We start from the raw sequence: 25,334 nt of genomic DNA, 5'->3' as shown, positions 1-25,334 counted from the left end.
GACAGTGGAGTATATGTACTAAGTGACAGTTCCGACGAACCGCTGATTCTCGGTGCTTTGCCATAATTTTTAAAAATGGCAATTTTATTAAAGACAATGCCCATCTAGTTTTGTCTTTAATAAAATTGCTGTTTAAAAAACATGACAGCAAAGCATCGAGAATCGACAGTTCGTGGGAACAGACGCTTAGAAAATATACCCCAATGTGGTATGCTGGACGCCATTTTTTTTATTAAATGCAGCACTGTATTTAACAGTTGTTTACAGCAAACTTCAACAAGATTTAATATGTAAAAAAATTAATTTTAAGTAATCAATCACTGTCACTTATGTACAAAAGAAAATACTTAGAGTGATCAGTACTGATCCACTAACAAGAATATTACATAGTCCAATATCTATAAAGTATAGCAAACAGTCCATCACTTACACATCTGCATGCCCACCGCACCCAGTTTCATTTCACATATATACAAGAATATCATCATTATTAATTTATATGACACCACAGATTCTGTAGCGACTGACATAATGATACAGATAATACATAGATGAGAACAGCAAGCATAACAAGCATAAACAGCATAATAAATTAATGGATGCAACTAACAGAAGAAGTCACACTGCATTCAAAAACAATTCAGCATAAGATAACACAGACAACAACAGATACATGGGTAACAATAAGCACAATAATAACTGCATGGTTGCAATTAAAAGACCAAATCACATCGATGCAAAAACAATATAACTTAAGGCATAACAGGTACACCCAAGGAACATGCAGAGGTGACATACATGAGACATACGGCAGTGGACCTTGCCCTTGAGAGCTCACATTCTAAAGGAAGGGGGAAATGAGAGATATTAGGAGCAAATGGGACAATAGGCATAGTGCGGTCGGAGATCTGCAAGATGCTGTGGCAGGATTGTGCAGAGGCCTACAGTGGGCCATGATGGTTCTGAGGCCTAGATGTTACAGAGTCCTGGATGGACCAGATGGTGCAGAACTGAGGAACTTGACATAAAAAAAAAATCACTCCGATCGGTAGTGAGGGCCCGACACGTGCCCCCTGGCATGTCTAGGCCCGGGGTAATTAGTAACCGCTGCCCCCCCCCGTCGGCGGCTCTGGTCTTCAGTCTTCTCTTCTCTCCAGCCTCTGAGCTAGGTCTGGTATCCGGTTACTATGTACTGCCTTAACGAACTGTTTACCATTTGTGACTTCCTGAGCTTTATAGCTGTATTGCCAGTTCTACTGTTGTATCATCTGCTTGAACTGTGCTGCGTTTTACTGCAGCATTCTCTGCCTGTGAAACTCTGCCTAATAAAGACATAAAGACACTAATTTTTACATTATAAATCTCTCTGGAGTTCATGCTAGGAATCCTGACACTGAAATTACGTCTACCCCCTGGGCTGTGCATAATTAGAAGGACTTTTAATTCTGGAATCAATCCACATGTGGCTGGGTCTCTAATAGGTCTGAATGTAGATTATGGTTATGGAGCAGTCTATTTGGCCAGTAGCAGTAACTGGTGGTCAATAGGGGAGTGCAAGTGCTGAGAGATGGTGGTGGGGGTAGGAGAAATCCAATGAACTCTGATGTTGTTGGGTTCAGCTCTGGCAAGCAGGAGGCTTGTAAGGTGGTAATATTGCAAGCTGTTTACCAGGCCAGATACAGTGAGTGAAAGTAGGCTCAAAGTGATCCAGTTGCTTGCCAAGTTTGGTTCCCAGTGAAATCTGGTGCAGTAGGATCAGAAAACCCCTGATGACGGTGGATCTACTGACTCAATGGATGGAGCTGGCAGAGTCCACATCCTACCACTAGGTTATCTTAGCACCCTGTGTTTGGCCAACATAACAGACCCATGATACAGTCCCATACCAGTAATACTCTATGTTACTACTTAAATAGAGCACCAATGGTAAAGCAAATTTGTATAAAGCTTGAAAGGTCAAAGAGAGAGTGGGTCTCAATTTATACACAGCTTTATTTATTTATTAACAATTATTTATATGGCTTTAATAAGAATATAAAAAAAAATATTCAATATCCCCGTGTTACGGTTCTGATGCCTTAGTCAGTATTTACACAGGCTTACTTAGGGCGCGGAGTCTAATGGCCTTCCGGTCTTCACCAAGAACCACCGCAAGGTAGGGTGGACTTTGCTGCCGAAGAACCGCAGGTCGTGGCCCCCAGGTTAGCCGTGAATTCCAGGGTCTGGAGGTATGGAGCGGAAACCGGTGATGCACGGAGTCAGTTGTGTGCGTAGCAGGAGATGAATCCAGAGGAGTAGAAACACAGCCGGGTCGGTACACAGGAGGTCATCAGGTATACGGTGCCAGAGGGAAATCCAGAGAGTTGTCAAGAACACAGCCAAGTCGGTACACAGGATGGTCAGTCCAATTCGCGGTGCCAGGGAGAAAGCCAAAGAGTAGTCAGGTCACAGCCAGGTTGGTACACAGGAGTCTAAGGAAATATAGGAGTACACAGGGAGCAGGATCACAGGAGTCAGGTACACAGGAAAAGGTAGCCAGCGCAGCGGAGCGGGGAACAGGTAAGATAATGACAGTACCCCCCCCTCTTCAGGGGCGGACTCCGGACAACCTATAAGGCTTTTGAGGGAACTCTTCAACAAACTAGGAGCATGAAGATCTCGTGCAGGAATCCAAGAACGCTCTTCAGGACCATAGCCTTCCCAATCAACCAGGAACTGTAAGGAACCTCTGGAAATCCGAGAATTTAGAATCTCCTTAACCTCAAATTCCTGATCTAGCGCAGAAATAGCAGCAGGAGGTTATTTAGAAGAGAAAAACTTGTTAATAACAAGTGGCTTGAGAAGGGAAACGTGAAACACATTGGGAATCCTTAAGGTAGGAGGTAACTTTAATCTAATGGCCACTGGATTAACGACCTCTATGATCTTGAAAGGGCCAATAAATCGGGGAGCGAATTTCCTAGAGGGAACCAGCAAGCGAAGATTCTTCGTAGACAACCATACTTTGTCACCAGGAACAAGTAATGGAGATGATCTTCTTCTTTTGTCAAATGCTTTTTTACTGATGGCAGAGGTGTGAAGCAATTTGCGTTTAATTAGATCCCACCTAGCCGAGAAGTCCGATAGAAGGGAATCAACTGCAGGAACTCCAGAAGCGGGTAGATCCTTGAAGGGTGGAACCTTAGGATGAAATCCTTGAAGAGCAAAAAAGGGAGAAGTGGAGGTGGAATCATGCGAATTATTATTGTGAGCGAATTCTGCCCAAGGTAATAAATCTTCAGTATTTACACAGGCTTACCTAGGGCGCAGAGTCTAACGGCCTTCCGGTCTTGACCAAGAACCACCGCAAGGTAGGGTGGACTTTGCTGCCGAAGAACCGCAGGTCGCGGCCCCCAGGTTAGCCGTGAATTCCAGGGTCTGGAGGTCTGGAGCGGAAACCGGTGATGTACGGAGTCAGTTGTGTGCGTAGCAGGAGATGAATCCAGAGGAGTAGAAACACAGCCGGGTCGATACACAGGAGGTCATCAGGTATACGGTGACAGAGGGAAATCCAGAGAGTTGTCAAGAACACAGCCGAGTTGGTACACGGGATGGTCAGTCCAATTCGCGGTGCCAGGGATAAAGCCAAAGAGTAGTCAGTTCACAGCCAGGTTGGTACACAGGAGTCTAAGGAAATATAAGAGTACACAGGGAGCAGGATCACAGGAGTCAGGTACACAGGAAAAGATAGCCAGGAACAGGAAACACATTGCTCTGACACAGGTAGCGTGTCAGAGCAGAGTAGATATAGAGATTTGAATTCCCCGCCCAGGAGTCACATGACTTGAAACTGGGAGAACCAGGAAGTGCGGGGGCACCATCGGAAGACAGCGCTGAACTGCCAGAGAGGACACAGCTGCCAGACAACGCTGACAGCGCAGCAGAGCGGGGAACAGGTAAGATCATGACACCCTGGCACCAACTATAGTCTCTCAATGATTCAAATGATATGTAAGTTATGCAAAATAAATAGTTCTACTGCCACTTGTATTCACCCCCTCATCAAATGAATACAGGGAACCGCATAATACAGAGCGGGTACAATCCCTGTCTAAGATATAGGGAGGCAGTAACAACCTATATCTCATAAAGAAGGTACTCTTGATTGGGATATTTTAGTACCCTGATACATGGGACTAAATGAGCAGGAACTTGCGGAGATATATATATATATATATATATATATATATATATATATATATATATTTAGGATATCGAGGACACTTGAATCGACTCTTTATATATTGATTTCAGAACTTTAAATTCAAGTGAGACATTATATGGGGACAACACATACAGCCTCTTTTAATTCACAGTTTGTTTTACACAACACTTTATATATTTCGCTGTTTCAAATCCATGTAAGACTATTTTAGCTGGATTTAATAAAGGTTAAGTTTTATTAACAAATGGGGTATTCACAATATGAATTATCAAAGAATGTAATAAGACTGTAGTGCACCAATTTATGTCAGTTTCTTTCTTTCTTCTTTGTTTTTGGAGATGCTATTGCACTGACTGGTAGCACCTTGACGTCATAAATTTGATACATTAGAAGAATCTAAACAAATGAAACAAGATACATTAGATCACATTATAGATGATAAGTAGTTATGGTCTTATATAATACTACAATCTTTTTTGAGAAGACATTGAAGATTTGCATAGAAAGTTTATCAGATTGTCTGCCCAGACCCTCCAACGGAGAGCCAAAAAGGACCCAAGCATTTAGAGATTGAGACCCAAGTGACATCACTGGTGATCTGGAAACGCTGTCCCAAAATTGAGCAATCTTAGGACAGGACCACCATATGTGGACTGAAGAATCTATCTCACCACAGTCTCTGACCATATGCAGTATTTCAGATCATCCTTTACCTTGTGGGGACCAGGTACCACCTATAGTATATATTCTGCTCGACAAGGGAACAAATTGAGGACTTTGAGACTCTCTCCCACACAGTGGTCCAAGTTACCTCCTAAACGTATGCTCAAATCAGTTTGGCAATTTTTTTTGGGGAAACTCATTTGAGCATACCTCGAGTTTTACCTGGGGTTTTCTGTTTTGGGACAGCAGCTTGTTTTGCGGTAATGAGCAGATTGTAGAGAATGGAGATAGGAAGAGGATTGTGCACACAGAAAGAATTGAGCACAGTCAGGGCCTAATTATGTCAGGCTTAGGGATGGTGTCCCCAAAGTGTTTCAGCTGTAGATATGCAAATTGGATGACTGACGGGAAATCAATTTTTTCTTGCAGGGTAGGCAGAGGGATGCAATGGCTAAAGTCCAAGGCATAAGAACCCTCCAGATACCTTTCTCATGTCAGGGTATAATACAGGACAGATATTGCCCTGGAGAGCAGTCAGGGTTAATCCAGAGGGACACATTAGGAGAGGAATGTAATGTAGTTATAAAGTGGGATTTGCAGTGATCCCAAATTTGACAGTGACGGATGTGACCTCACCAAAGGGGAACTAGCTCTGGCTGGGATGCCCAATGCTGACTTAAAAGAAAAAGTTTACAGGAAGATTCCAGGTCTACCCATCTTGGATCATGCTTGCCTGCAAACCAAGCTACAATCTGGCTGAGTTAAGTCGCAAGTTAATAGATATGAATGGCTGAAAATCCCCTTCCCAATTCCAGGTAGCCCTACATAGATTAGAAAAGCTTTTTGTAATAATATTAATTAAATCAGAGATAGATGTATACAGAGTTTTACACACACCATCACTTTAAGGTAGTAAAAATGTTATATCTTTATCTGGGGCTTTATCTTTTACTTGTTTCACACACACACACACACACACACACACACACACACACACACACACACACACACACGTTGCTGGGGGTAATTCAGCCCATTGTTCCTTTAACCAGTCCAGGCTGATTACCTTATCTGTCACTTGAACCAGCCAGGACCATGCTCTTATATTTACACTGTACTCAGTGTTAAGTAGTATATGCGAAGTTACTACTCCTGCCAACCACTGCCAGGGAAAGTGCTGCTCTTCTCCCTTACTTAGAGCTTACGGCTCTATTATAGTCATTACATATCGGAGCTTGTACAGTTCTAAGCAAGCATGTTCCGGTTTGGATTACAAATATGGGGGCCCTTCTAGCCTGAAGAACAGAAGACTGCAAGCAACAAGGGGGTCCTCCTGGTCAAGAAGAACAGAAGATATTTACAAGCAGGGACATTTGGGATACAAATTATTTTGGACATTTCAAGCAGGGACAATTGGAATTACTAATTAATTTTAGACATGGTTTACAAGCATTTTTAGATTAAAAGCTGCTGTTAACAGATGAAGAATTCAGATTGGTGAGTATATTGGGGTTTTCTTATTTTTAATAAATTTATGTGGTATGAATGAGGGTGTTTAGTGTATTTATTGGGGTTTTATTATTTTTAATAAAATGTTGTGGCTTTAAAGAGGGTGTTGTGGTTTTGTAAACATTTTGTTTTGTGGTACTACAGGTCTCAGCCAGTCATGGGTGTCAGAGCATGTTGGCACGTGCGGTTCTCTAAGTGCCAGCATGCCCTGGCTGCCGTGGGTATGCTGGTGCTTGTAGTTATACAAGCATCAGCATGCCCACTCTGTTTATGGCGCCCGGGCTGGCTGGGACTTGTAGTTCCACAAAACAAAATGACGTACGTTTGTTTTTTTAACCATATTTTTGCCGATATTACCATACACCCACCGCCCAGGGGTGTAGGAAGAGCCCTAGTGCTTTCAGCACTGGGCTGGTTGTCCCTAGAGGAAGGGCCCGCTCGTTTTTTTCGGTGGAACCCGTTCTCTAGGAAATCTAGCACAGCGCTGAACAGCCTGGGGTTGATTGTCATTATGGCAGGGGGAACCCTGCTGCTTGCCCCCCTGCTATAGTGCCAACCATCCCAGGCTGGTTTGCCTGGTGCTGGTTGGGTGAAAATCCGGGGGACCCCACTCAAATTTTTCCACGATTTTCACGCACCAGTAGTAGACTGGCAGCACTAGGGTTAATAGTGCTCGGACAGGGGACCACATGCATTTTTTTTTTTACATTTATCTATTTTTAAACATTTGACATCTGCCGGACCACCGGCTTTATAGACAGACAGTGTAACAGTGATGTGTATACTAATGACGCTGCTAGGATGCAACGTGTTGTATCTGCTTAATCGCAGCTTCATATATTTGAGACTTGTATAGCCAGAGTGGCAAACAGTTGGGACTTTGATCTCTATCGATGTTGGAAATAGCGATTTTGACAGAAACACATCTCTGGCGATTTTACATGAAATCTCCGCTTCATACATCAGCGAGTTTCTCCTGAAAAAATCGCTGGATTTTTAAAATCGGACCTTGATACATTTACCCCAGGACTTTGGACCCTGAGGCCAGTTGCCCCCTCCAGACTTTGGAGCAGTAGTTCTTCAGCAGCTGCAGCCAGGACTTGTTAAGCTCATTTATGGTGCTCTACTAATGGAGCCGTCACTGAGCAGCGCACCTTCTGGATTCATTTCAATACATCCAGCACTACCAGAAGGATCTCGGATGCTGCTGCTCTGTGATGCGTATTGGAACATCAGCTTTTAGCAGCAAGAATACCGCTGATCCCCTTATCACACTCTTGATCCTGTAGAGTTTAGGTGATCCTGCACCGAGCTGCTGTGAGACTCCCAGGGCTACCATCTCCAGTTCCCAGCACTCAGGTGTGAGGATGGCAGCTTATCAAACATAGACAGGACCTGTCATTCCTATCATTTACAAGCATGAGTAGTTTATTATTTTCTATGTATTATCATTAAACACACTTAAATACGTCTGAAATAATTTTATATTTATACACGGAAGCACTAAGCTGATATTACAAATCCACACTATTTAATAAAACATCACATATCCAGTGATGATTGTAGAGGAACCACTCAACTAAACAGGCAATGCTGGGGGCTCTGTCTCACCATTGGGACCTCAGATCTTACACAGTCTCAGGGGCCTTCAACTAAGTCGCAAATCTTTGTGATTCCTCCCTGCCTAATTCAAGGGAATTCTTAGGCATCACCTGAGAATATTTCTCTCCGTGCTGCTTTCTTGCTAGTTTCGGTCCGACCTAAACCCCTATAGGGATAAATTATTTTCTTTCTGCAGGGAAATGCATCTGTTCATATAAAGACCAACATTTCGATGATAGGGAGAGAACAGCAGAGAGATTGGGAAGGATGAGGTGAGTTGGGAATTGTTATAGTGTCTTGTGCTGTATGACGGAGCATAGTTAAAGGGGACTGGCACTAAGGCTCATGTGTCTAAGATACTAGTGCAGGTGCAACCCGTATGACTGTATCTATTTACATGACTTACAGATGATTTGCATGTTATATGACAAACTGTGTAGATGTCATTAGGTACTGAAACATTGGCAATTACATGCATATTTGTCCTTTACTATATTATAGTGGTTTGAGTAGTGTCTATAAATTTGGTATCAGGATTGTATATGATTCTCTGTGACACCTCATTTCCATAACTCACTAGGTGGATTGCATATAGACGTGGGCATGTTTGTTGGCATACTTTGTACATCAAAAGCACAGGTGCTAATGCAGACCATACAGATATGTACAGTATGAAAATACACATAAATACCAGTGTATAGAAGTATATTTATTTGTTGAAGCTATTTGTGTTTATTATCCATTTAAGCATCCAGAGATCCTGACTGCTGGACAATGACATTTGTACAGATATGTAACTAGGAACTGTTGTACCAATGGCATGCAGTTTTGTATTCCCCCCCCTTGCTATATCACCATGCTATTACACCCAAGGCTATACAAGACTATTGTTAAATATAAGATCTGAGAATGTACAGAGCGATACTATGCAGCAGAAATAACCAGATACTGCTGTACACTCCTAGATAATCATTAATCTCTGTGTGCTAAATCTAATTCAGAGTCTATGGGCCTAATATACGGTTGGACAAACGTCCATTTGTGCCTCCATAAAATTGGCCGCAAGGCACATGCGCACAATTTGTATCCTCATTTTGAGATAAACGTATGTTATACTTGCTGCCCCTTGTGCTTAGAGAGGAGAATTGAAGGCAGGCATGTGTAAGTACAGTACAGAAGGGGCATAAAGACCATGTCACATAGAGAGGCAAACGGTTTTTCCAAGTTTACAGGTTGATGATAATGACGGCTATATTTTTGCTCTGGACACATCTATATATTAGATTTAAAGTCTGAAGTACATTATATGGACAAAAGTATTTGGCCACACCTGTTAATTATTGAATTAAGGTGTTTCAATAAGACCTGTTGCCAGAGGTGTTTAAAATCAAGCACTAGCCATACAGTCTCCATTTGCAAACATTTGTGATGCAAAATGGGTCATTCTGAAGAGCTCAGTGACTTCAAGCGTGGTACTGTGATAGGATGCGTGGTACTGTGATAGGATGCGTGGTACTGTGATAGGATGCCACCTTTGCACTAAGACGGTTCGTGGAATTTCATCCCTGCTGGATATTCCACTTTCAACTGTAAGTGATATTATTAGAAAATGGAAAAGTATAGGAACAACAGCTATTCAGCCACAAAGCAGAACATTACGTAAATTCACAGAGTGAGGTCACCGACTGATTCCATAGCTGAAGAGTTCTGTACTTCCACTGGCATTAATGTAAGCACAAAAACTGTGCGGCAGGAGGTTAATTGAATGGGTTTCCATGGCTGAGCAGCTGTATGCAAGCCTCACATCACCAAGACCAATGTCAAGCATCGGATGTAGTGATGTAAAGCACACTGACACTGGACTGTGCAGCAGTCGAAACGTGTTCTGTGGAGTGATGAAACACGCTTCTTTGTTTGGCAGTCAAATGGGCGAGTATGGGTTTGGCAGATGCCGGCAGAACATTACCTGCCTGACTGCATTATGCCAACTGTGAAGTTTGGTGGAGGAGGGATAATGGTATGGGGCAATTTTTCAGGGTTTGTGGCAACAGATTGGGGAAGGCCCTTTTCTATTTCACCATGATTGTGCCCCAGTGCACAAAGCAAGGACTACAAAGACATGGGGCTAGATTTACTAAGCTGCGGGTTTGAAAAAGTGGGGATGTTGCTTATAGCAACCAATAAAATTCTAGCTATCATTTTGTAGAAGGTACTAAATAACCCGCAGCTTAGTAAATCTAGCACATGGTTTGATGAGTTCGGTGGGGAAGAACTTGACTGGCCCACACAGAGCCCTGATCTCAACCCCATTGAACAACTTTGTAATGAACTGGAATGGAGATTGTGAGCCAGGCCTTCTCGTTCAACATCAGTGCTTGCCTTAATAAATGCTCTACAGAATTTATGGGCACAAATTCCCACAGAAAACACTCCAACATCTTGTGGAAAGCCTTCCAAGAAGAGTGGAAGCTGTTATTGCTGCAACAGGGGACCAAGTCCATATTAAAATATATGTATTTGAATACAATGTCATTACAGTCCCTGTTGGTGTAATAGTCAAGCATCCGAATTCTTTTGTCCATATAGTGTATAATAGGATACGGTCCACTCATAATATAACCACTAAACACAAGTGCTTGGAGGAATTTTTGTGTGTATGCAAAAGTGGGTGCACCCTCTTGTCATTGAAGGTGATGAAGATTGGGCCACGTCTCGTCAATGCCAAGTCTCTGCATCCTATGGGTACACAGTTTGTTAGAAACCACATATCTAGGAGCATTTTAACCAACACAATAAAACAATTAAGTGTACAATAGTCATATAGTCATATAGGTATAAAAACCATCCTGATGTTCCTGCACTTTCATGATTAATCTAAGACATAAATGAGGATAGACTTAACAATATTTTAGCAGAAAAACATAAAAAGGAAAATGAATGGAAAGAGAGGTGGTAATAGTGGTAATTGACATTTTGCTCTTGCCACCAAGTGCCATTTTAACTGGACCCGCAAACTAGGTGCATACCCATTTTTCAGGAGAATTTTCAAGATTTGGGCATGCACCTGATAAAGCATGAGGCAGACAATTTGGTGCATTTGCATAAACAAAATAGCAGTGTGGGGGGCTGCAATATTGTGATTTTTAAATGACCATAGTTAGTTTTATGGACGAGCAATTTAAAGAACTCTGATGGTGGATTTCTTGTAAAGGACAATTATAAACTCCATATTATATATTCCATGCTTATTGATACGTGTAACAATCACTGGTAAGGAACCATCATTGAGCCACCATTTAGTGGCAAGGTGCATTGTGGTGAGGAAATGTATGGAGTGGTTTGTAGCTTTCACAAAGACAATAGAAAGCAGGTAATAATTGATATATTAGTAGCACACAGTGACCCATTGTTTTCTTTGTGACCACAGGTTATGGACCCACTTGTACAGGTCTCTGTGGTACCTCATTCTTTCCAATCACATTTCTGTCACATATTGCCTTGATCCGAGTTGTAATCTGAGCTTTTCTAATCTCTCTGGGATATTAGAGAATGGAGATATCTTAATAGGAGCTATTATCCCCTTCCATACAGATAGGGTGCCTCCAAAAATAACCTTCACAGACTCCCCTCCAGAAGACACTTGTATCACGTAAGATTGCTTTACTTTACCTCTTCTATGGAAACATATCAGATTTTATTGCACTGTCTCTATTTTCTCTGTTTCTCATCCTACAGATTTTTCTTAGAGAGCTTCCAGCAGTATCAGGCCGTGAGGTTTGCTTTAGAGGAAATTAATACAAATCCAGATATCCTTCCTAATATCACCTTGGGCTACCATGCATTTGACTCCTGCTCTGTCCTGAGGAAAGAGTTGGAGGGAACTTTGTGGATGGTCACGGGGAACACTCAAGCAATACCCAACTACTGTTGTCAAAAAAAGTCACCACTTGCTGGAGTCCTTGGCCATTCAATGTCCTCCTACTCTATTCTGATGGCCCATGTGCTTGGAGTATATCACTATCCACAGGTAATATAAATTTATATTCCTTTGAGAGCTCTTTATTGTGCTTATATATAAAAATGCTTGACATAAAGGACACTTTTAGTTTCATATCATAGTGGTGTGTGGCTTTAGCCAAAAAAACAAAATAATTTTCCAGGTCACAGATTGTACTTTTCTATAATTACTTGACAATCTTGCAATTGTGTACAACACCTCAAGAACCTGTCTGTGTGCTTGCACTTAATGATGACTCCATATTGTAAGCAATGCTGACACAAGCTATGTTCTGACCTGTCAACGCACCAAGCCATCTGGTTCTGTAGGACACCTAAAATTCTGTTTTTGGCTTACCATAAAATAGGAGTATTTAACTCACAATGTCACAAATACCTACAGGATTACTGGGTGGCTTTGCTGGACACTGTGATAGTGCTATATCAGGTGTACATAGGATGTGATGATGGATGTGTGCATAAGTGTTTGCTATGAGATTCACGCTTGTAATGAATATTTTTTTATATGAATACCCACTTATCAATGCCAGTCTAAAGTAATCAGGTTTGTTAACTCTTCTGGATATTTTAAACAGTTAAGTTCCCCATAACTCTAATTGTACACACTCTATAAGATTATTTTACCAATCTGTATGCATTAAACTGTAATTACAGATCAGTCATTTCTCCACCAGTGCACTACTGAGTGACCGGACGCAGTTCCCATCCTTCTTTAGGACTGTACCCAGTGATGCTTTTCAGTCAATGGGCCTTGCTCAGTTGGTGTTGCATTTTGAATGGTCCTGGGTTGGTTTGGTGGGTGTAGGAAATGAATACGGCCAACAGGGAATTCAAGTCATCAAGCAGGAGATCCTCAAGGCTGGAGCTTGTGTTGCCTTCACAGAATTCCTGTTGCTCGATCGTGATGATAGAAACACCCCACATATCACTAGAGTTATTAAAGAATCAACCGCTACGGCTGTAGTTCTGTTTTCCACAGATGTATATCTTACTCAACTTCTCAATGAGATGCTAACACAGAATATTGCTGGCAAGATTTTTGTGGCCAGTGAAGCTTGGTCCACCTCCACAGTATTACTAGCTGACAAATATTCCACTCTACTCTCAGGTTCAATTGGCTTTTCTTTCCACAGTTCAACAATACCTGGATTTAAAGATCACCTTTTCAGAGTCAATGCTTTTAATAATGTAGCACATAGTGTTACTAAAATATTTTGGGAAAAAATATTTGGATGCAAATTTATTGACCAGTTGGACTTGGTATCCTATGACAATGATACACACTTGTGTACAGGAAATGAGGACCTGAATAAAGTGAATAACGTTTACACAGATGTCTCCAATTTAAGAAGTTCTTACAATATTTACACTTCAGTTCAGGTCATAGCTAAATCTTTACATGATCTTCATATGTGTCAGGAAGGGAGAGGACCATTTTATCATGGAAATTGTGCAGATATACAAGATTTCAAACCATGGCAGGTACGAATCTTTAATATGCATATAATTATGCAATAAATGCATATTGTGGACAAGCTGCTAGTAACAAAAGTTAGTTACAAAAAAGGCAAAAAGAAAATCATACATGTAATAAAATCTTCAAAAAGGGATGTAGTCACCATAAACTTAAAGTCATAGAAACATTGTTCCATCTAGTAATCTTTTATGTTTTATTATTAATGGCTTTTTATCAGGTTAGACATCAGTTATCCGAAATATGTTTAATGGGGATTTTAACTTAAAAAAACATCTTTACTAAATAACTTTCCTTTCCAATAATAGTACTTTGGTAAGAGTCCGTTATATTTATCAGGGTCCTAGCAGTTACATATTGCTGAAACTACTGACGATCACCTTCTGTGCTACTTACAGTAGTTGGACAATGAATTAGGAATGTTTAAACTTTTGTGTATTTTTAAGGTTTGTACCTCAAAAATAGTGAATGCATAGTCAATACGTTCTGTTTTATAGTCTTGTGATTTTGTAAAGGGGAGGAAAATGGGAAGAAATAAGGATTTCAGACTACGAAAAAAATGTGCAATAGAAGTTTTGCTTCAGCATTCTGATATGAATGCACGTGGAATTTCATGCTCTGCTAAAGTTTTACCTTAGCCTGCAGGAAGAAATAAGAGGAAATTGAAGTTCCATTAACACCAACAAAGTGTTGGAATTGCAAAACCAATCGTAAATCTACGCCCAGACAGGACAGATTGCTGAAGAACATTGCAAGTGAGAACCGAAAATTGACAACCAAACGTGGATTGAAAATGCGTTAGGAAGCAGGTGCTAATGTTTCTTTAAAAAATTGTTCGGAGGTGTTTTGCAGAGTTTGGGCTTAGAGCTTGTCGACCAGTCAAGAAACCGAAGCTGGCACCAGCAATGAGGAAACAATATCTAGCATGGCCCATTATTTTATTAAAATTTTACAAGAAACTAAAAAAATTCCCAAATCATTGTCCAACCACTGTGGCTTTAAGCACTAAGAAACATTTAGGGGTATTTTTACTAAACTGCAGGTTAGAAAAAGTGGAGATGTTGCCTATAGCAACCAATCAGATTTTAGTTATGATTTATTTAGTGCATTCTACAAAATGTCAGCTAGAATCTGATTGGTTGCTATAGGCAACATCTCCACTTTTTTTAAACCCGCAGTTTAGTAAATATACCCCTAAGAGTTTCTGTGCCGTATTTCTGCTGTTATGGCAATAGCTGAGCGGTTCTATAAGTGATCAGCTGAGGTATCAGCTATAAACAAGGTCTGGATCCCTTATTAATAGAGTGAATGTGGAGTGTCCCAGAGTAGGAACCTTCACCAAAGAATTATTCACTATTATTTAGAGAAGTTATGTGAGGCTACAATAGTCTCTATATTTACCTGTTAAGCCGGAGATGGCCTTCTTGATGAACCATTTCCATCCCTGTTTTGGAACAGTATTTATGCTATGTAACAATATTTTTTTAACTCTATGAATGCCTTGATGCTCTATTGTACAGGAATTTAGTTTATTTTGGTAACCTTGTTGTATGATTTTTAGAAATGTTTCAGTTAAGTACCTATTTTCCCTTGTTTTCTATAAGATGAACATCTTACTAGAGTTGACTCTTTATTGGTAAGCTTTGTGACTATTGAAGATGGATACACTATGTCAAAGAACAATATTTATCACATTGGCAGGTAGGTTTGGCAGTAGAGGGACAGACCAGGCCATGAACAGTGTATACGCCTGCTAATAGGTCTCCGGCCAATTAAAAAATATTTCAGTTCACCCATGGGATTAACTACTTTAAGTGTGTGTTCCTGGTTTGCCCTCCACAGCTGACACATTACATACAGAATGTCCATGTGAAACTGAGCAATGGAAGAGAGGTCTTCTTTGATAGGAATGGAGATGTTCCAGCAGTGTATGATATTGTTAACTGGCAGCTTGGAGCTGATGGGAACATGAAGCATGTCAAGGTGGGAAGCTACGATACAGCAGTCACCGATAGGAACATCTTTACAGTCAATAACAGTGCAATAATTTGGCCTTCAGGAAATAACCAGGTACACTATAACATGACTAGAATTCTACCCTTCCACTTGTGTCATGTTCTTATTGTTTGCTATTCATCTTCAATAAGGTTCCAACATCCATTTGCAGTCAAAGTTGTATTTCGGGTTTCAGAAGAGTTGTTAGAAGAGGAGAGCCTGCCTGTTGCTTCCAGTGTGTTCCATGTTCTCAAGGTGAAATCTCTAATCAGACAAGTAAGTAGACACAGATGCCTCAATTTGTTGCTAGGGAAATTGATATAATTACTGATTTTGCTATGTGTAATTTATAAAGCGCCAGCATATAATGCAGCGCTGCAACATTACTATGAAATGTACAAGTGATTATTATTATTATTTATAAAGTGCCACAGATTCAGAAGCAAGTAACAAATAGATGAGGTTATACATGTCAGTAGCACATACAAGTAAAAATGAAAACAAAGAGTATACAGAGTTTTGCTCTTGCAGATTAGCAAGCTTAAGGTAAGATACTGTTGAAGTCTAAAATAAGGACTGCAAAATAGATTGGCTGCTTCAACGTGTTATGGTTGCAGAGAGAGTTTATGTAAGCAACCATGAAAAGTTGATTTGCCAATTCCCTCAGAAAGTTTGAGGTTAGTCCGAGGAGCTGGGTAGCTGGCCAACAGGGGATATGTACATAGATCATAGTAAATGCTCCAACACAACATGTAAGAGAAGAGGAAAATGAATGATTGCTGCATAAAATACACCAAATGGTCGACATGTAGGAGGTAAACCTGGTGAAGTCTCCAAGGCCTTCAGATTGTAGAGTTTTGAAGAAAATAAAGTATGAAAAGCATATTAGTGACTGCTGAAAGGCATATTAGTGAAGTGATGTGGGGCAGAAACCAGATGGTAGGAGGTCAAGTACAGCAGATGATTTTTGTAAAGTACAGACGTTTTGGCAAATTCTTTAGCTGTTACAGAGGTAAAGGAAGAAAGAGAGGTTTAAAAAGGATTTGGAAAGTGAGATGGGTTTTATGTAAATAAAATTATTAAAACTTTCAGCATTACTTTAAAAATGGTGGCAATGTGTGTAATAGCCTTAGAAAGAAGAGCACAAAGGGTGGAGTATATAGTTAAAGGTAGAGAAAAGGTGCTTGGCTTTTACTGGAGAGTGGATTAAGAAGAGAAGTAAATCAGGTTTGATTGACTTCATAGAGGAATCTCAATTGAGATGGGCAGACTTCAAACCACTAAAATGTGGGACAGGTTGTGATTTACACCAGTCACATTCCACACTATGAGAGATCAGTTGAATGCTCCTAGTTATTTTTAGGTCTGGGCTGTTAAAAAAAGAATACAATATCAAATAAGTTTTCAGCACAGTGAAAGTGATCAAAGGAGAAGAGTCATAAGAGTTTGGAGGAAGAAGGAGCGATGTTATTTATAAAATTAATGTTCAAATCACTAAGCATGTAGAAGAAGTACCAAGTAGAAAGAAGTAAGAAACACATGTAAAAAAAAATGTCAAGAAAGCATGGATGACTAGGAGGGCAGTATATGAAATATTTAGGTCATAGGAGATAAAAAGAGAGTGTGTCATAGGAGGAAAAGGAGAGAAATGATTGGAGCTGTGGAACGTGGTATGTGAAGTATAGAGAAAGAAACAATGAAACAAATATCTCCCTACTCGACACCTCCGTTCTGCACAAGATCTACGTCTCTCCTCCACTCTTATCACATCCTCCCATTCTCGGTTACAGTATTTCTTCTGGGCTGCACCCACTTTGTGGAATTCCCTCCCACACACAGTAAGACTTTCCTCTAGTCTTCAAACCTTCAAGCAATCACTGAAAACCCACAAGGTTATGATATTCCTCAACCACCATCTTAATTTCCCTAGATTACCCTATTACCATCCTCTACACTGCTAATGCAAGACAATAACCCTCTGACCAACATTGCAACACACACAGCCCACTCAATACTTTTACCTTTGCGTTCTAGCTGGTCCAGTGTGCAATATGATGTAGCACATGCCCTTGTGTTTCTAACTTCCATTGTCCTATAGATTGTAAGCTTGCGAGCAGGGTTCTCTTACCTCTCTGTCTGTATGTATTACCCAGTATTGTCTTATTAATGCTTGTTCCCAATTATAAAGCGCTACGGAATTTGCTGGCGCTATATAAATAAATATTGATGATGATGATGATACTATACCTCCATGAAAGTCACTTGGTCTAGGTATGAGGCAGACATGCATTAGGGCAGCAGAAGAAACAATGGCAGAACTTAAGATTCAAGTTTCCATAAAAGCATGAAAAATAAAAAAAATTATGGATAAAGTTAACTTTGAATAATAAAGAACAGGTTATCCATATGGCATTGAACAATAACATTCTTGCTTTGGAAAGTAGAGCGGCAAAAACATCATTTTCATAACTGAGGCTATTGGAGTAGAGAGAGGACAGCAGATCGGGAAGCAGAAGAGGATATATATGTACCATAAGCTGGGTTTATTAAGATTTTGTCCACATAAGGTCATGGATGAAGAAACAGAGAAATCAGATGAGACTATGGTATATAGGGACAAAAGTTTTTGAATTATTGAATAAGTGGTAATGACAATATTGGAGAGAATCATAAACCACTAGTACCGCTCCATGAGGTCTTCACCTATACCAGTCCCTTTTCCAAGGAACATGATATGTTCCACAGTACTCGATTCACAGTACTCACTTGCCCCCAGGTCTTTACTCGTGGTACAAAAGTTTATAAATCACAATATTGTCAGTGTAGTGGACAGAACTTGGAAGGAGGTAGTAGACAACCACAGTGTAGCAGGATAAATCCAAAATACAGGCCAAAGATCAGAACAGGCTGAGGACGAAAGCATATTCAAACTACAGGCTGACGTCAGGACTGGCTGTGTACAATAGAATAAATCTGTTTTACAGGCTGCTGTCAAGGCTGGGGGATTCCAATACAAAAATCTGGATAACAGGCCAAAGTCAGGGCAGGAACAGGATAATGCAAAGCCAGAAACAGGAAATTGACAGAGATAGGGGAAAACAGCAAAATTTCAAACATTACACTAGCTCTAGCAGAAACTATAACCAGCACAGCTGATCAACAGGAAGATGTTTTTATTACCAGGGAGGCCAATGGGCACTGTCCAGCCTATTTAGCTGTATAAGTGCAGCAGAATCAACTGAACAATATGCTATGCAGCTGCGGCTGGTCAGCAAATAGCTGGATGCTGGCAATATGAAAGTACTGATGGTTGCTGGCCAGCCATCAATACTCAAAGCGACACCTGAAGCGTCCGATTAGCTAGAGGATATCTTTTGCTGTTGCCAGGTAACTGGTCGGTGGACCACATTATCCAACATGAGAGCTAAATGTTAAGCAACACTTAGAGTGTAGTGAATCGAATGACTAAAGCAAGAAGTGAGAGTAGGGATGAAGGAGAGCTCAGACATTTAGAATGATTTATGTTTTTGTTTTTTTTAGACTCGGATGATTGTCTAAAATGTCCTTGGAACATGTGGCCAAATCCTCAGAGAGACAGATGCATACCAAAGACTACAGAATACCTCTCCTATGAGGATGTATTGGGAGCCACATTGGCTACTGCCAGTGCCATCTCTGCCATCGTTCCAGCCTCTATTTTGTGTCTTTTCTTTAGTAAGAAGAACACTCCCATCGTGAGAGCTAACAACTATACCCTAAGCTGCCTTCTGCTGGTGTCTCTTTCTTTGTGTTTCCTATGTTCCTTAGTATTTATTGGTTATCCATATCCAGAGAAATGCCTTATGAGACAGGCTGCCTTTGGCATGGTTTTTGCCTTGTGCGTTTCCTGCATTTTGGCTAAAACTATTATGGTGGTTTTTGCATTCATGGCCACCAAGCCAGGCAGCAATTTGAGGAAATGGACAAGACCTCAAGTGTCTTACATGATAGTATCTATCTGCTCCCTCATACAATTCATCTTATGTATACTTTGGATGTCTTTTGCTCCCCCATTCCCAGAGAACAATATCCAAACACAGCCTGGAGTTATTATAGTTGAGTGTAATGAGAACTCACCAACTGCTTTCTGGTGCATGCTGGGATATCTTAGTTTTCTAGCAACCATCAGTTTTATTGTTGCCTTCCTAGCTCGGCATCTTCCTGACAGCTTCAATGAGGCCAAATTCATCACATTCAGCATGCTGGCCTTCCTCAGTGTCTGGGTGTCCTTCATTCCAGCCTCTCTCAGTGCTCGTGGAAAGTATACTGTAGCAATGGAAATATTTGCAATACTGGCCTCCAGCTGGGCCCTAGTGATCTGTATGTTTCTCCCTAAATGCTTCATCATATTGTTCAGACCCGACATGAACTCCAGAGAGCATCTTAAAATGGGGAAAAACACAGGTTGAAATGAAAGGACCAAACAACTCTGAGATGATATTAATCAATCAAACATTGCACATGAACTGGATTCTACAGGTTAATTTCATTCAAATAGATTTTGCTCCTAAAGATCCTTTACCCCATTTAGATATGGTTCCTATGTGGATTAAAGTGTTTGAAATATAAAATATTCCAGTTTTATTGGAGTGCAAGGTCTCACTGAATCAATGACAGTCAGGTCATTGTCCAACAGGCATATTGGAATACTTATCTAGGCAGAAAATTAAAATTGCTGTATTCAGTTGCTACCATAATTATTATTATTACCAGTTATTTATATAGCGCCACTAATTCTGCAGCGCTGTACAGAGAACTCACTCAGATCAGTACCTGCCCCATTGGAGCTTACAGTCTAAATTCCTTAACACACACACACTAGGGTCAATTTGTTAGTAACCAATTAACCAGTATGTTTTTGGAGTGTGGGAGGAAACCCACGCAAAAATGGTGAAACATATAAACTCCTCACAGATAAGGCCATGGTTGTGAATTGAACTCATGACCCCAGTGCTGTAAGGCAGAAGTGCTAACCACTTAGCCACCATGCTTCCAACAATGACATCCCATAATGAAATCTACCAGTGTATAGGAGGGCTGGTTCCCCAGTCCAACATAGTGGATCCACCTCCGAACTCTCCAGTTATGAGAACACTCATCACTGATGTACTGTAAGCTAGCAGGAAAAACACAAGGTTCCATCTGCCACTCATCTTACATGTAGACGTGAGCTCCTTGTCTTATGTAGGTCTGGTAGACATAAAAAATGCTGCACACAACAATTAATATATTTATATTTGAACACACCTGGTATGAAGAACGGCAGGAATATCTATTTTTATTCAATAATTTAATATTGATATTTGAACCTTTAGGATTGAATATGTAAAGTTTCTTCTTGCACAGAGTTCCTCTTAACTTAAAGGCTCTCTACTCTCATTTTGTATTTATGTATAATGCACAAAAATTATAGACCAGGCATAAGTTTATGATATCCCTCTAAGCAGGCTATATTTTCTGCTCTCAATCATGTATGAGCATTTCTGTTCATATCTACACTATGACAATGGGGTCAATACCAGCCCTTGCCTCTAGACCATGCCCCCAAAACAATTTTGTCACATTGGATTACAAGACATAAGGTCAAGACCTTATCAATACTATATGCATACTAGTAGGTTAATTGACCGCTATAAAAAAAAAATTGACCCTAGTCTCTTTTTCTCTCTCTCTCTCTTTCTCTCTGTCTGTGTGTGTGTGTTAGGGAATTTAGACTGTAAGCTCCAATGGGGCAGGGACTGATGTGAGTGAGTTCTCTGTACAGCGCTGTGGAATCAGTGGCGCTATGTAAATAAATGGTGCTGATGATAATAATGTTTATGTGTAATATAAGTTTAATTGAATAAAATGACAGTGACTGAGTACTCTCTGAGCTATTTGAAATGTTCATAGCTGCAGTTCTATGATTGTATTCTGCTACAGGTGTACTATAGGTAAGCACAACTGGCGCAGCACAGCAAAGTGGTTACAACTATCGGGGTGCAAAATTTTGCACCCTTTGACAGGCCGGGCTGTATGGATTTGAACTCAGCTTGCTGACCAAGAAAACGAATCATTCCGCCCAGATGTCACCTTACTTTCATGACATAAAGGAATCTGGAGATTCTGCAGCATTCTCATCTAATCTCGCAGTCTCACAAATATCCGCTGAAAGTGTTTACACTGAGGAACCCCCGCAAAATGGACAAAGGACGTACTCCATGTTTTGCGCTGTTGCGCTGGTTGGTGTATTTGTCTTTACTTCAGCCACATACGTACACATTTTGTAGACTTACCCATCATCTACATCCCCATTTATTTATATAGCGCCACTAATTCTGCAGCGCTGTACAGAGAACTCATTCACATCAGTCCCTGCCCCATTGGAGCTTACAGTCTAAATTCCCTAACACACACACACACGAGACACACACAGACTAGGGTCAATTTTGGATTTGGATAACAGTTAATATATAAACAAAAATGACACTGTGCAGCCACCTAATGGCTGTGTTGGAAGAGCTTCTAAGCTGCTAATTATTTTTAAAATGTTGAGAGTTACATCCCATTCATTGATAACTTAATAACTTGAAGATTTAAACATGGGCAACGTTGGGCACTTCAGCTAGAATATATATATATATTAGAGATGAGCGCACTCGGATTTCTGAAATCCGAGCCCATCCGAATGTTGCCGATCCGAGTCGGATCCGAGACAGATCCGGGTATTGGCGCCAAATTCAAATCTGAAACTGAGGCTCCGACTCATAATCCCGTTGTCGGATCTCGCGATACTCGGATCCTATAAATTCCCCGCTAGTCGCCGCCATCTTCACTCGGGCATTGATCAGGGTAGAGGGAGGGTGTGTTAGGTGGTCACTGTCCTGCTATATCTCGTGCTGTTCAGTTCTGTGCTGTGCTGTGTTGTGCTGTGCTCAGTCCAGTGGTGCTGTGTCCTGTGCTCTGTCCTTCTGAGGTCAGTGGTGCTGCTGGGTCCTGTGCTGTGTCCTGTTCAGTCCAGTGGTTCTGTGTTCTGTGCTCTGTGCTTCTAAGGGCATAGTTATTTCCCCAATATTCCCAAGTGTTTAAAAAAATTAAAAAAAGTTATTTAAAAAAATACAAAAAACTAATTTCATTTTTTTTTAATTACAACAAAATTTGCACAACCAATCCTGCAGTATAAGCCCATTGGTACTGCAATATTACCAAGTTCACACATTCAGCAGTAAAAGTCCAGTGGTACTGCAATATTACAAAGTTCACACATTCTGCAGTATCAGTCCAGTGGTGTTGTGTGCTGTGCTCTGTGCTTCTAAGGGCATAGTTATTTCCCCATTATTCCCAAGTTTTTAAAAAATAAAAAAAAAGTTATCAAAAAAAATAAAAATAATAATAATTATAACCAAATTTGCAAAAACAATCCAGCAGTATAAGTCCATTGGTACTGCATTATTACCAAGTTCACACATTCAGCAGTAAAAGTCCAGTGGTACTGCAATATTACAAAGTTCACACATTCTGCAGTATCAGTCCAGTGGTGTTGTGTGCTGTGCTCTGTCAATTTTGAGTTCAGTGGTGCTGCTGGGTCCTGTGCTGTGTCCTGTTCAGTCCAGGGGTGCTGTGTCCTGTGCTCTGTGCTTCTAAGGGCATAGTTATTTCCCCATTATTCCCAAGTGTTTAAAAAATGAAAAAAAAGTTATAAAAAAAAATACAAAAAAATAATTAAAAAAAAAATTAATTACAACAAAATTTGCAAAGCCAATCCTGCAGTATAAACCCATTGGTACTGCTATTACAAAGTTCACTGATTCAGCAGTATAGGTCCAGTTGTACTGCTATTACAAAGTTCACTGATTCAGCAGTATAAGTCCAGTGCTACTCTCCTGTGCCGCATATAATTTTTAAAGGCTTTGCCGAGTGTGTGTGGCTTAGGGGTACGCTATCTTGTGCTACATATAATGGAAAACCAAAATTTGGAGGATAAAGTAGGAAAAGATCAAGACCCACTTCCTCCTAATGCTGAAGCTGCTACCACTAGTCATGACATAGACGATGAAATGCCATCAACGTCGTCTGGCAAGCCCGATGCCCAATCTCCTAGTACAGGGCATGTAAAATCCAAAAAGCCCAAGTTCTCAAAAAAAAGCAAAAAGAGAAACTTAAAATCATCTGAGGAGAAACGTAAAGTTGGCAATATGCCATTTACGACACGTAGTGGCAAGGAACGGCTTAGGCCCTGGCCCGTGTTCATGACTAGTGTTCCAGCTTCACCCAAAGATCTAAGCCCTCCTCCTCCCTCCCCCTACAAAAAATTTAAGAGAGTTATGCTGTCAGCAACAACAACAAAACAGCAAAGAACTCTGCCTTCTAAACAGATGACATCACAAATCCCCAAGGTGAGTCCAAGGGTGTTGTTGGTTGTGAACCCTGACCTTCCCATCACTGTATGGGAAGAGGTGACTCCATCCAGCATTTGCAGCACGCCCTCTGCATATGCTGGAAGGATCACCCACAGTCCAGTTACAGATTTGGGTAATGAAGGTGTAAATGTTGTACACCGGGAGGAGGATATTGATGTAGCTGGTGCTGAGGAGGATGTTGATGATTATGATGCAGACAGATACCAAATTGCCTTTCTCAATTTCTATTTATATTCTATATTATATAACGGCTGAATAGTTTTCTGTTTTACTCCTAGTGGAGAGGGGATCTGATGCAGACAGATACCAAACTGCCTTTGTCCATTTCTTTGTATATTTGAATTTCTAGTTCTACAGTCTATGCAGGTTGCTTTATTTATATTCAACTACAAGTGTAGGGCGGGGGGGGGGGGGGGGCATAGATAGCCACCAAAGTAACGTGGTCCATTTAATTACACTTTCTAGCTCCACAGTCTGTGCAGCCTGCTTTTTTTTATCTTCAAAGTATTTATATTTACAAGCCTTGCAATCTAAATTAACTAGAGGTAGTGACGTGGTAGAACTCCAAAAGGCAGTTTGGAAGCCCCTGTACAAACTGGCTCTATTTTTTAACTGAGTTGTCCCCCCTCCAGTGTGTACTCGGAAAGAGTTTTTAGTGCAGCAAGGAACCTGTCAGTGAGCGGCGAAGGAGGTTGCTTCCTCACAACGTTGAAAAAAATGATGTTTATAAAAATGAATAATCAATTCCTCAATGAAGTACAGCACTGCCCTCCAGACAGTACAGAGGGACCTGTGGTTGTGGAGTCCAGCGGGGACGAATTGATAATGTGTGAGGAGGAGGAAGTACACACTGTAGGGGGAGAGGAATCAGAGGTTGAGGATGAGGACGACATCTTTCCTCAGTAGAGCTTGTTTAGTTTGTACAGGGAGAGATGAATTGTTTTATTGGTGTGGGGGCCCAAACAAAGCAATCATTTCAGCCAAAGTTGTTTGGTAGGCCCTGTCGCTGAAATGATTGGTTTGTTAAAGTGTGCATGTCCTATTTCAACAACATAAGGGTGGGTGGGAGGGCCCAAGGACAATTCCATCTTGGAACTTTTTTTTTTTGCATTATATGACCAATCAACAGTCGTTTGCCATGTTCAAAAAGTAAAACCAAATTAAAACAAATTCAAGATATTAAACCAAAAGTAAAATGCCCTGTCATAATTTAAAACAAGAGGGATTGACGTGCTCTAGAACTACTGTATTGTTGTTTATATTTTATAAACACTACACTTGAAAGCTTGAGTCTTTCAATGAAAAAGTAACTCTCCATTGCACGAATATTTGCAACAGGGACAATTTTAGGGTTAAGAAAGTCAACAAATAACACTTCAACGCTGTCTGTCTTTATAAACACTACACTTGGAAGTTGGAGGAGGTATTGTGG

The 25,334-nt window shown here is 40.7% G+C and overlaps 1 protein-coding gene across 1 annotated transcript; it reads left to right on the top strand.

Moving 5' to 3' along the window:
* The first annotated feature begins 8,245 nt into the window (after positions 1-8,245).
* On the top strand, positions 8,246-19,912 carry LOC142149549 (extracellular calcium-sensing receptor-like). Its single transcript, XM_075204878.1, has 6 exons — positions 8,246-8,250; positions 11,714-12,005; positions 12,650-13,477; positions 15,312-15,539; positions 15,617-15,740; positions 19,005-19,912. The coding sequence occupies exons 1-6, from the start codon at positions 8,246-8,248 to the stop codon at positions 19,910-19,912; spliced, it is 2,385 nt and encodes a 794-aa protein (XP_075060979.1).
* The last annotated feature ends 5,422 nt before the right edge of the window (positions 19,913-25,334 follow it).

Source organism: Mixophyes fleayi, chromosome 4 (assembly GCF_038048845.1).
Source record: "Mixophyes fleayi isolate aMixFle1 chromosome 4, aMixFle1.hap1, whole genome shotgun sequence".
NCBI lineage: Eukaryota > Metazoa > Chordata > Amphibia > Anura > Limnodynastidae > Mixophyes > Mixophyes fleayi.
Note: the sequence above shows the minus strand (reverse complement) of the source record. Positions and strands in the feature narration are given on the sequence as shown.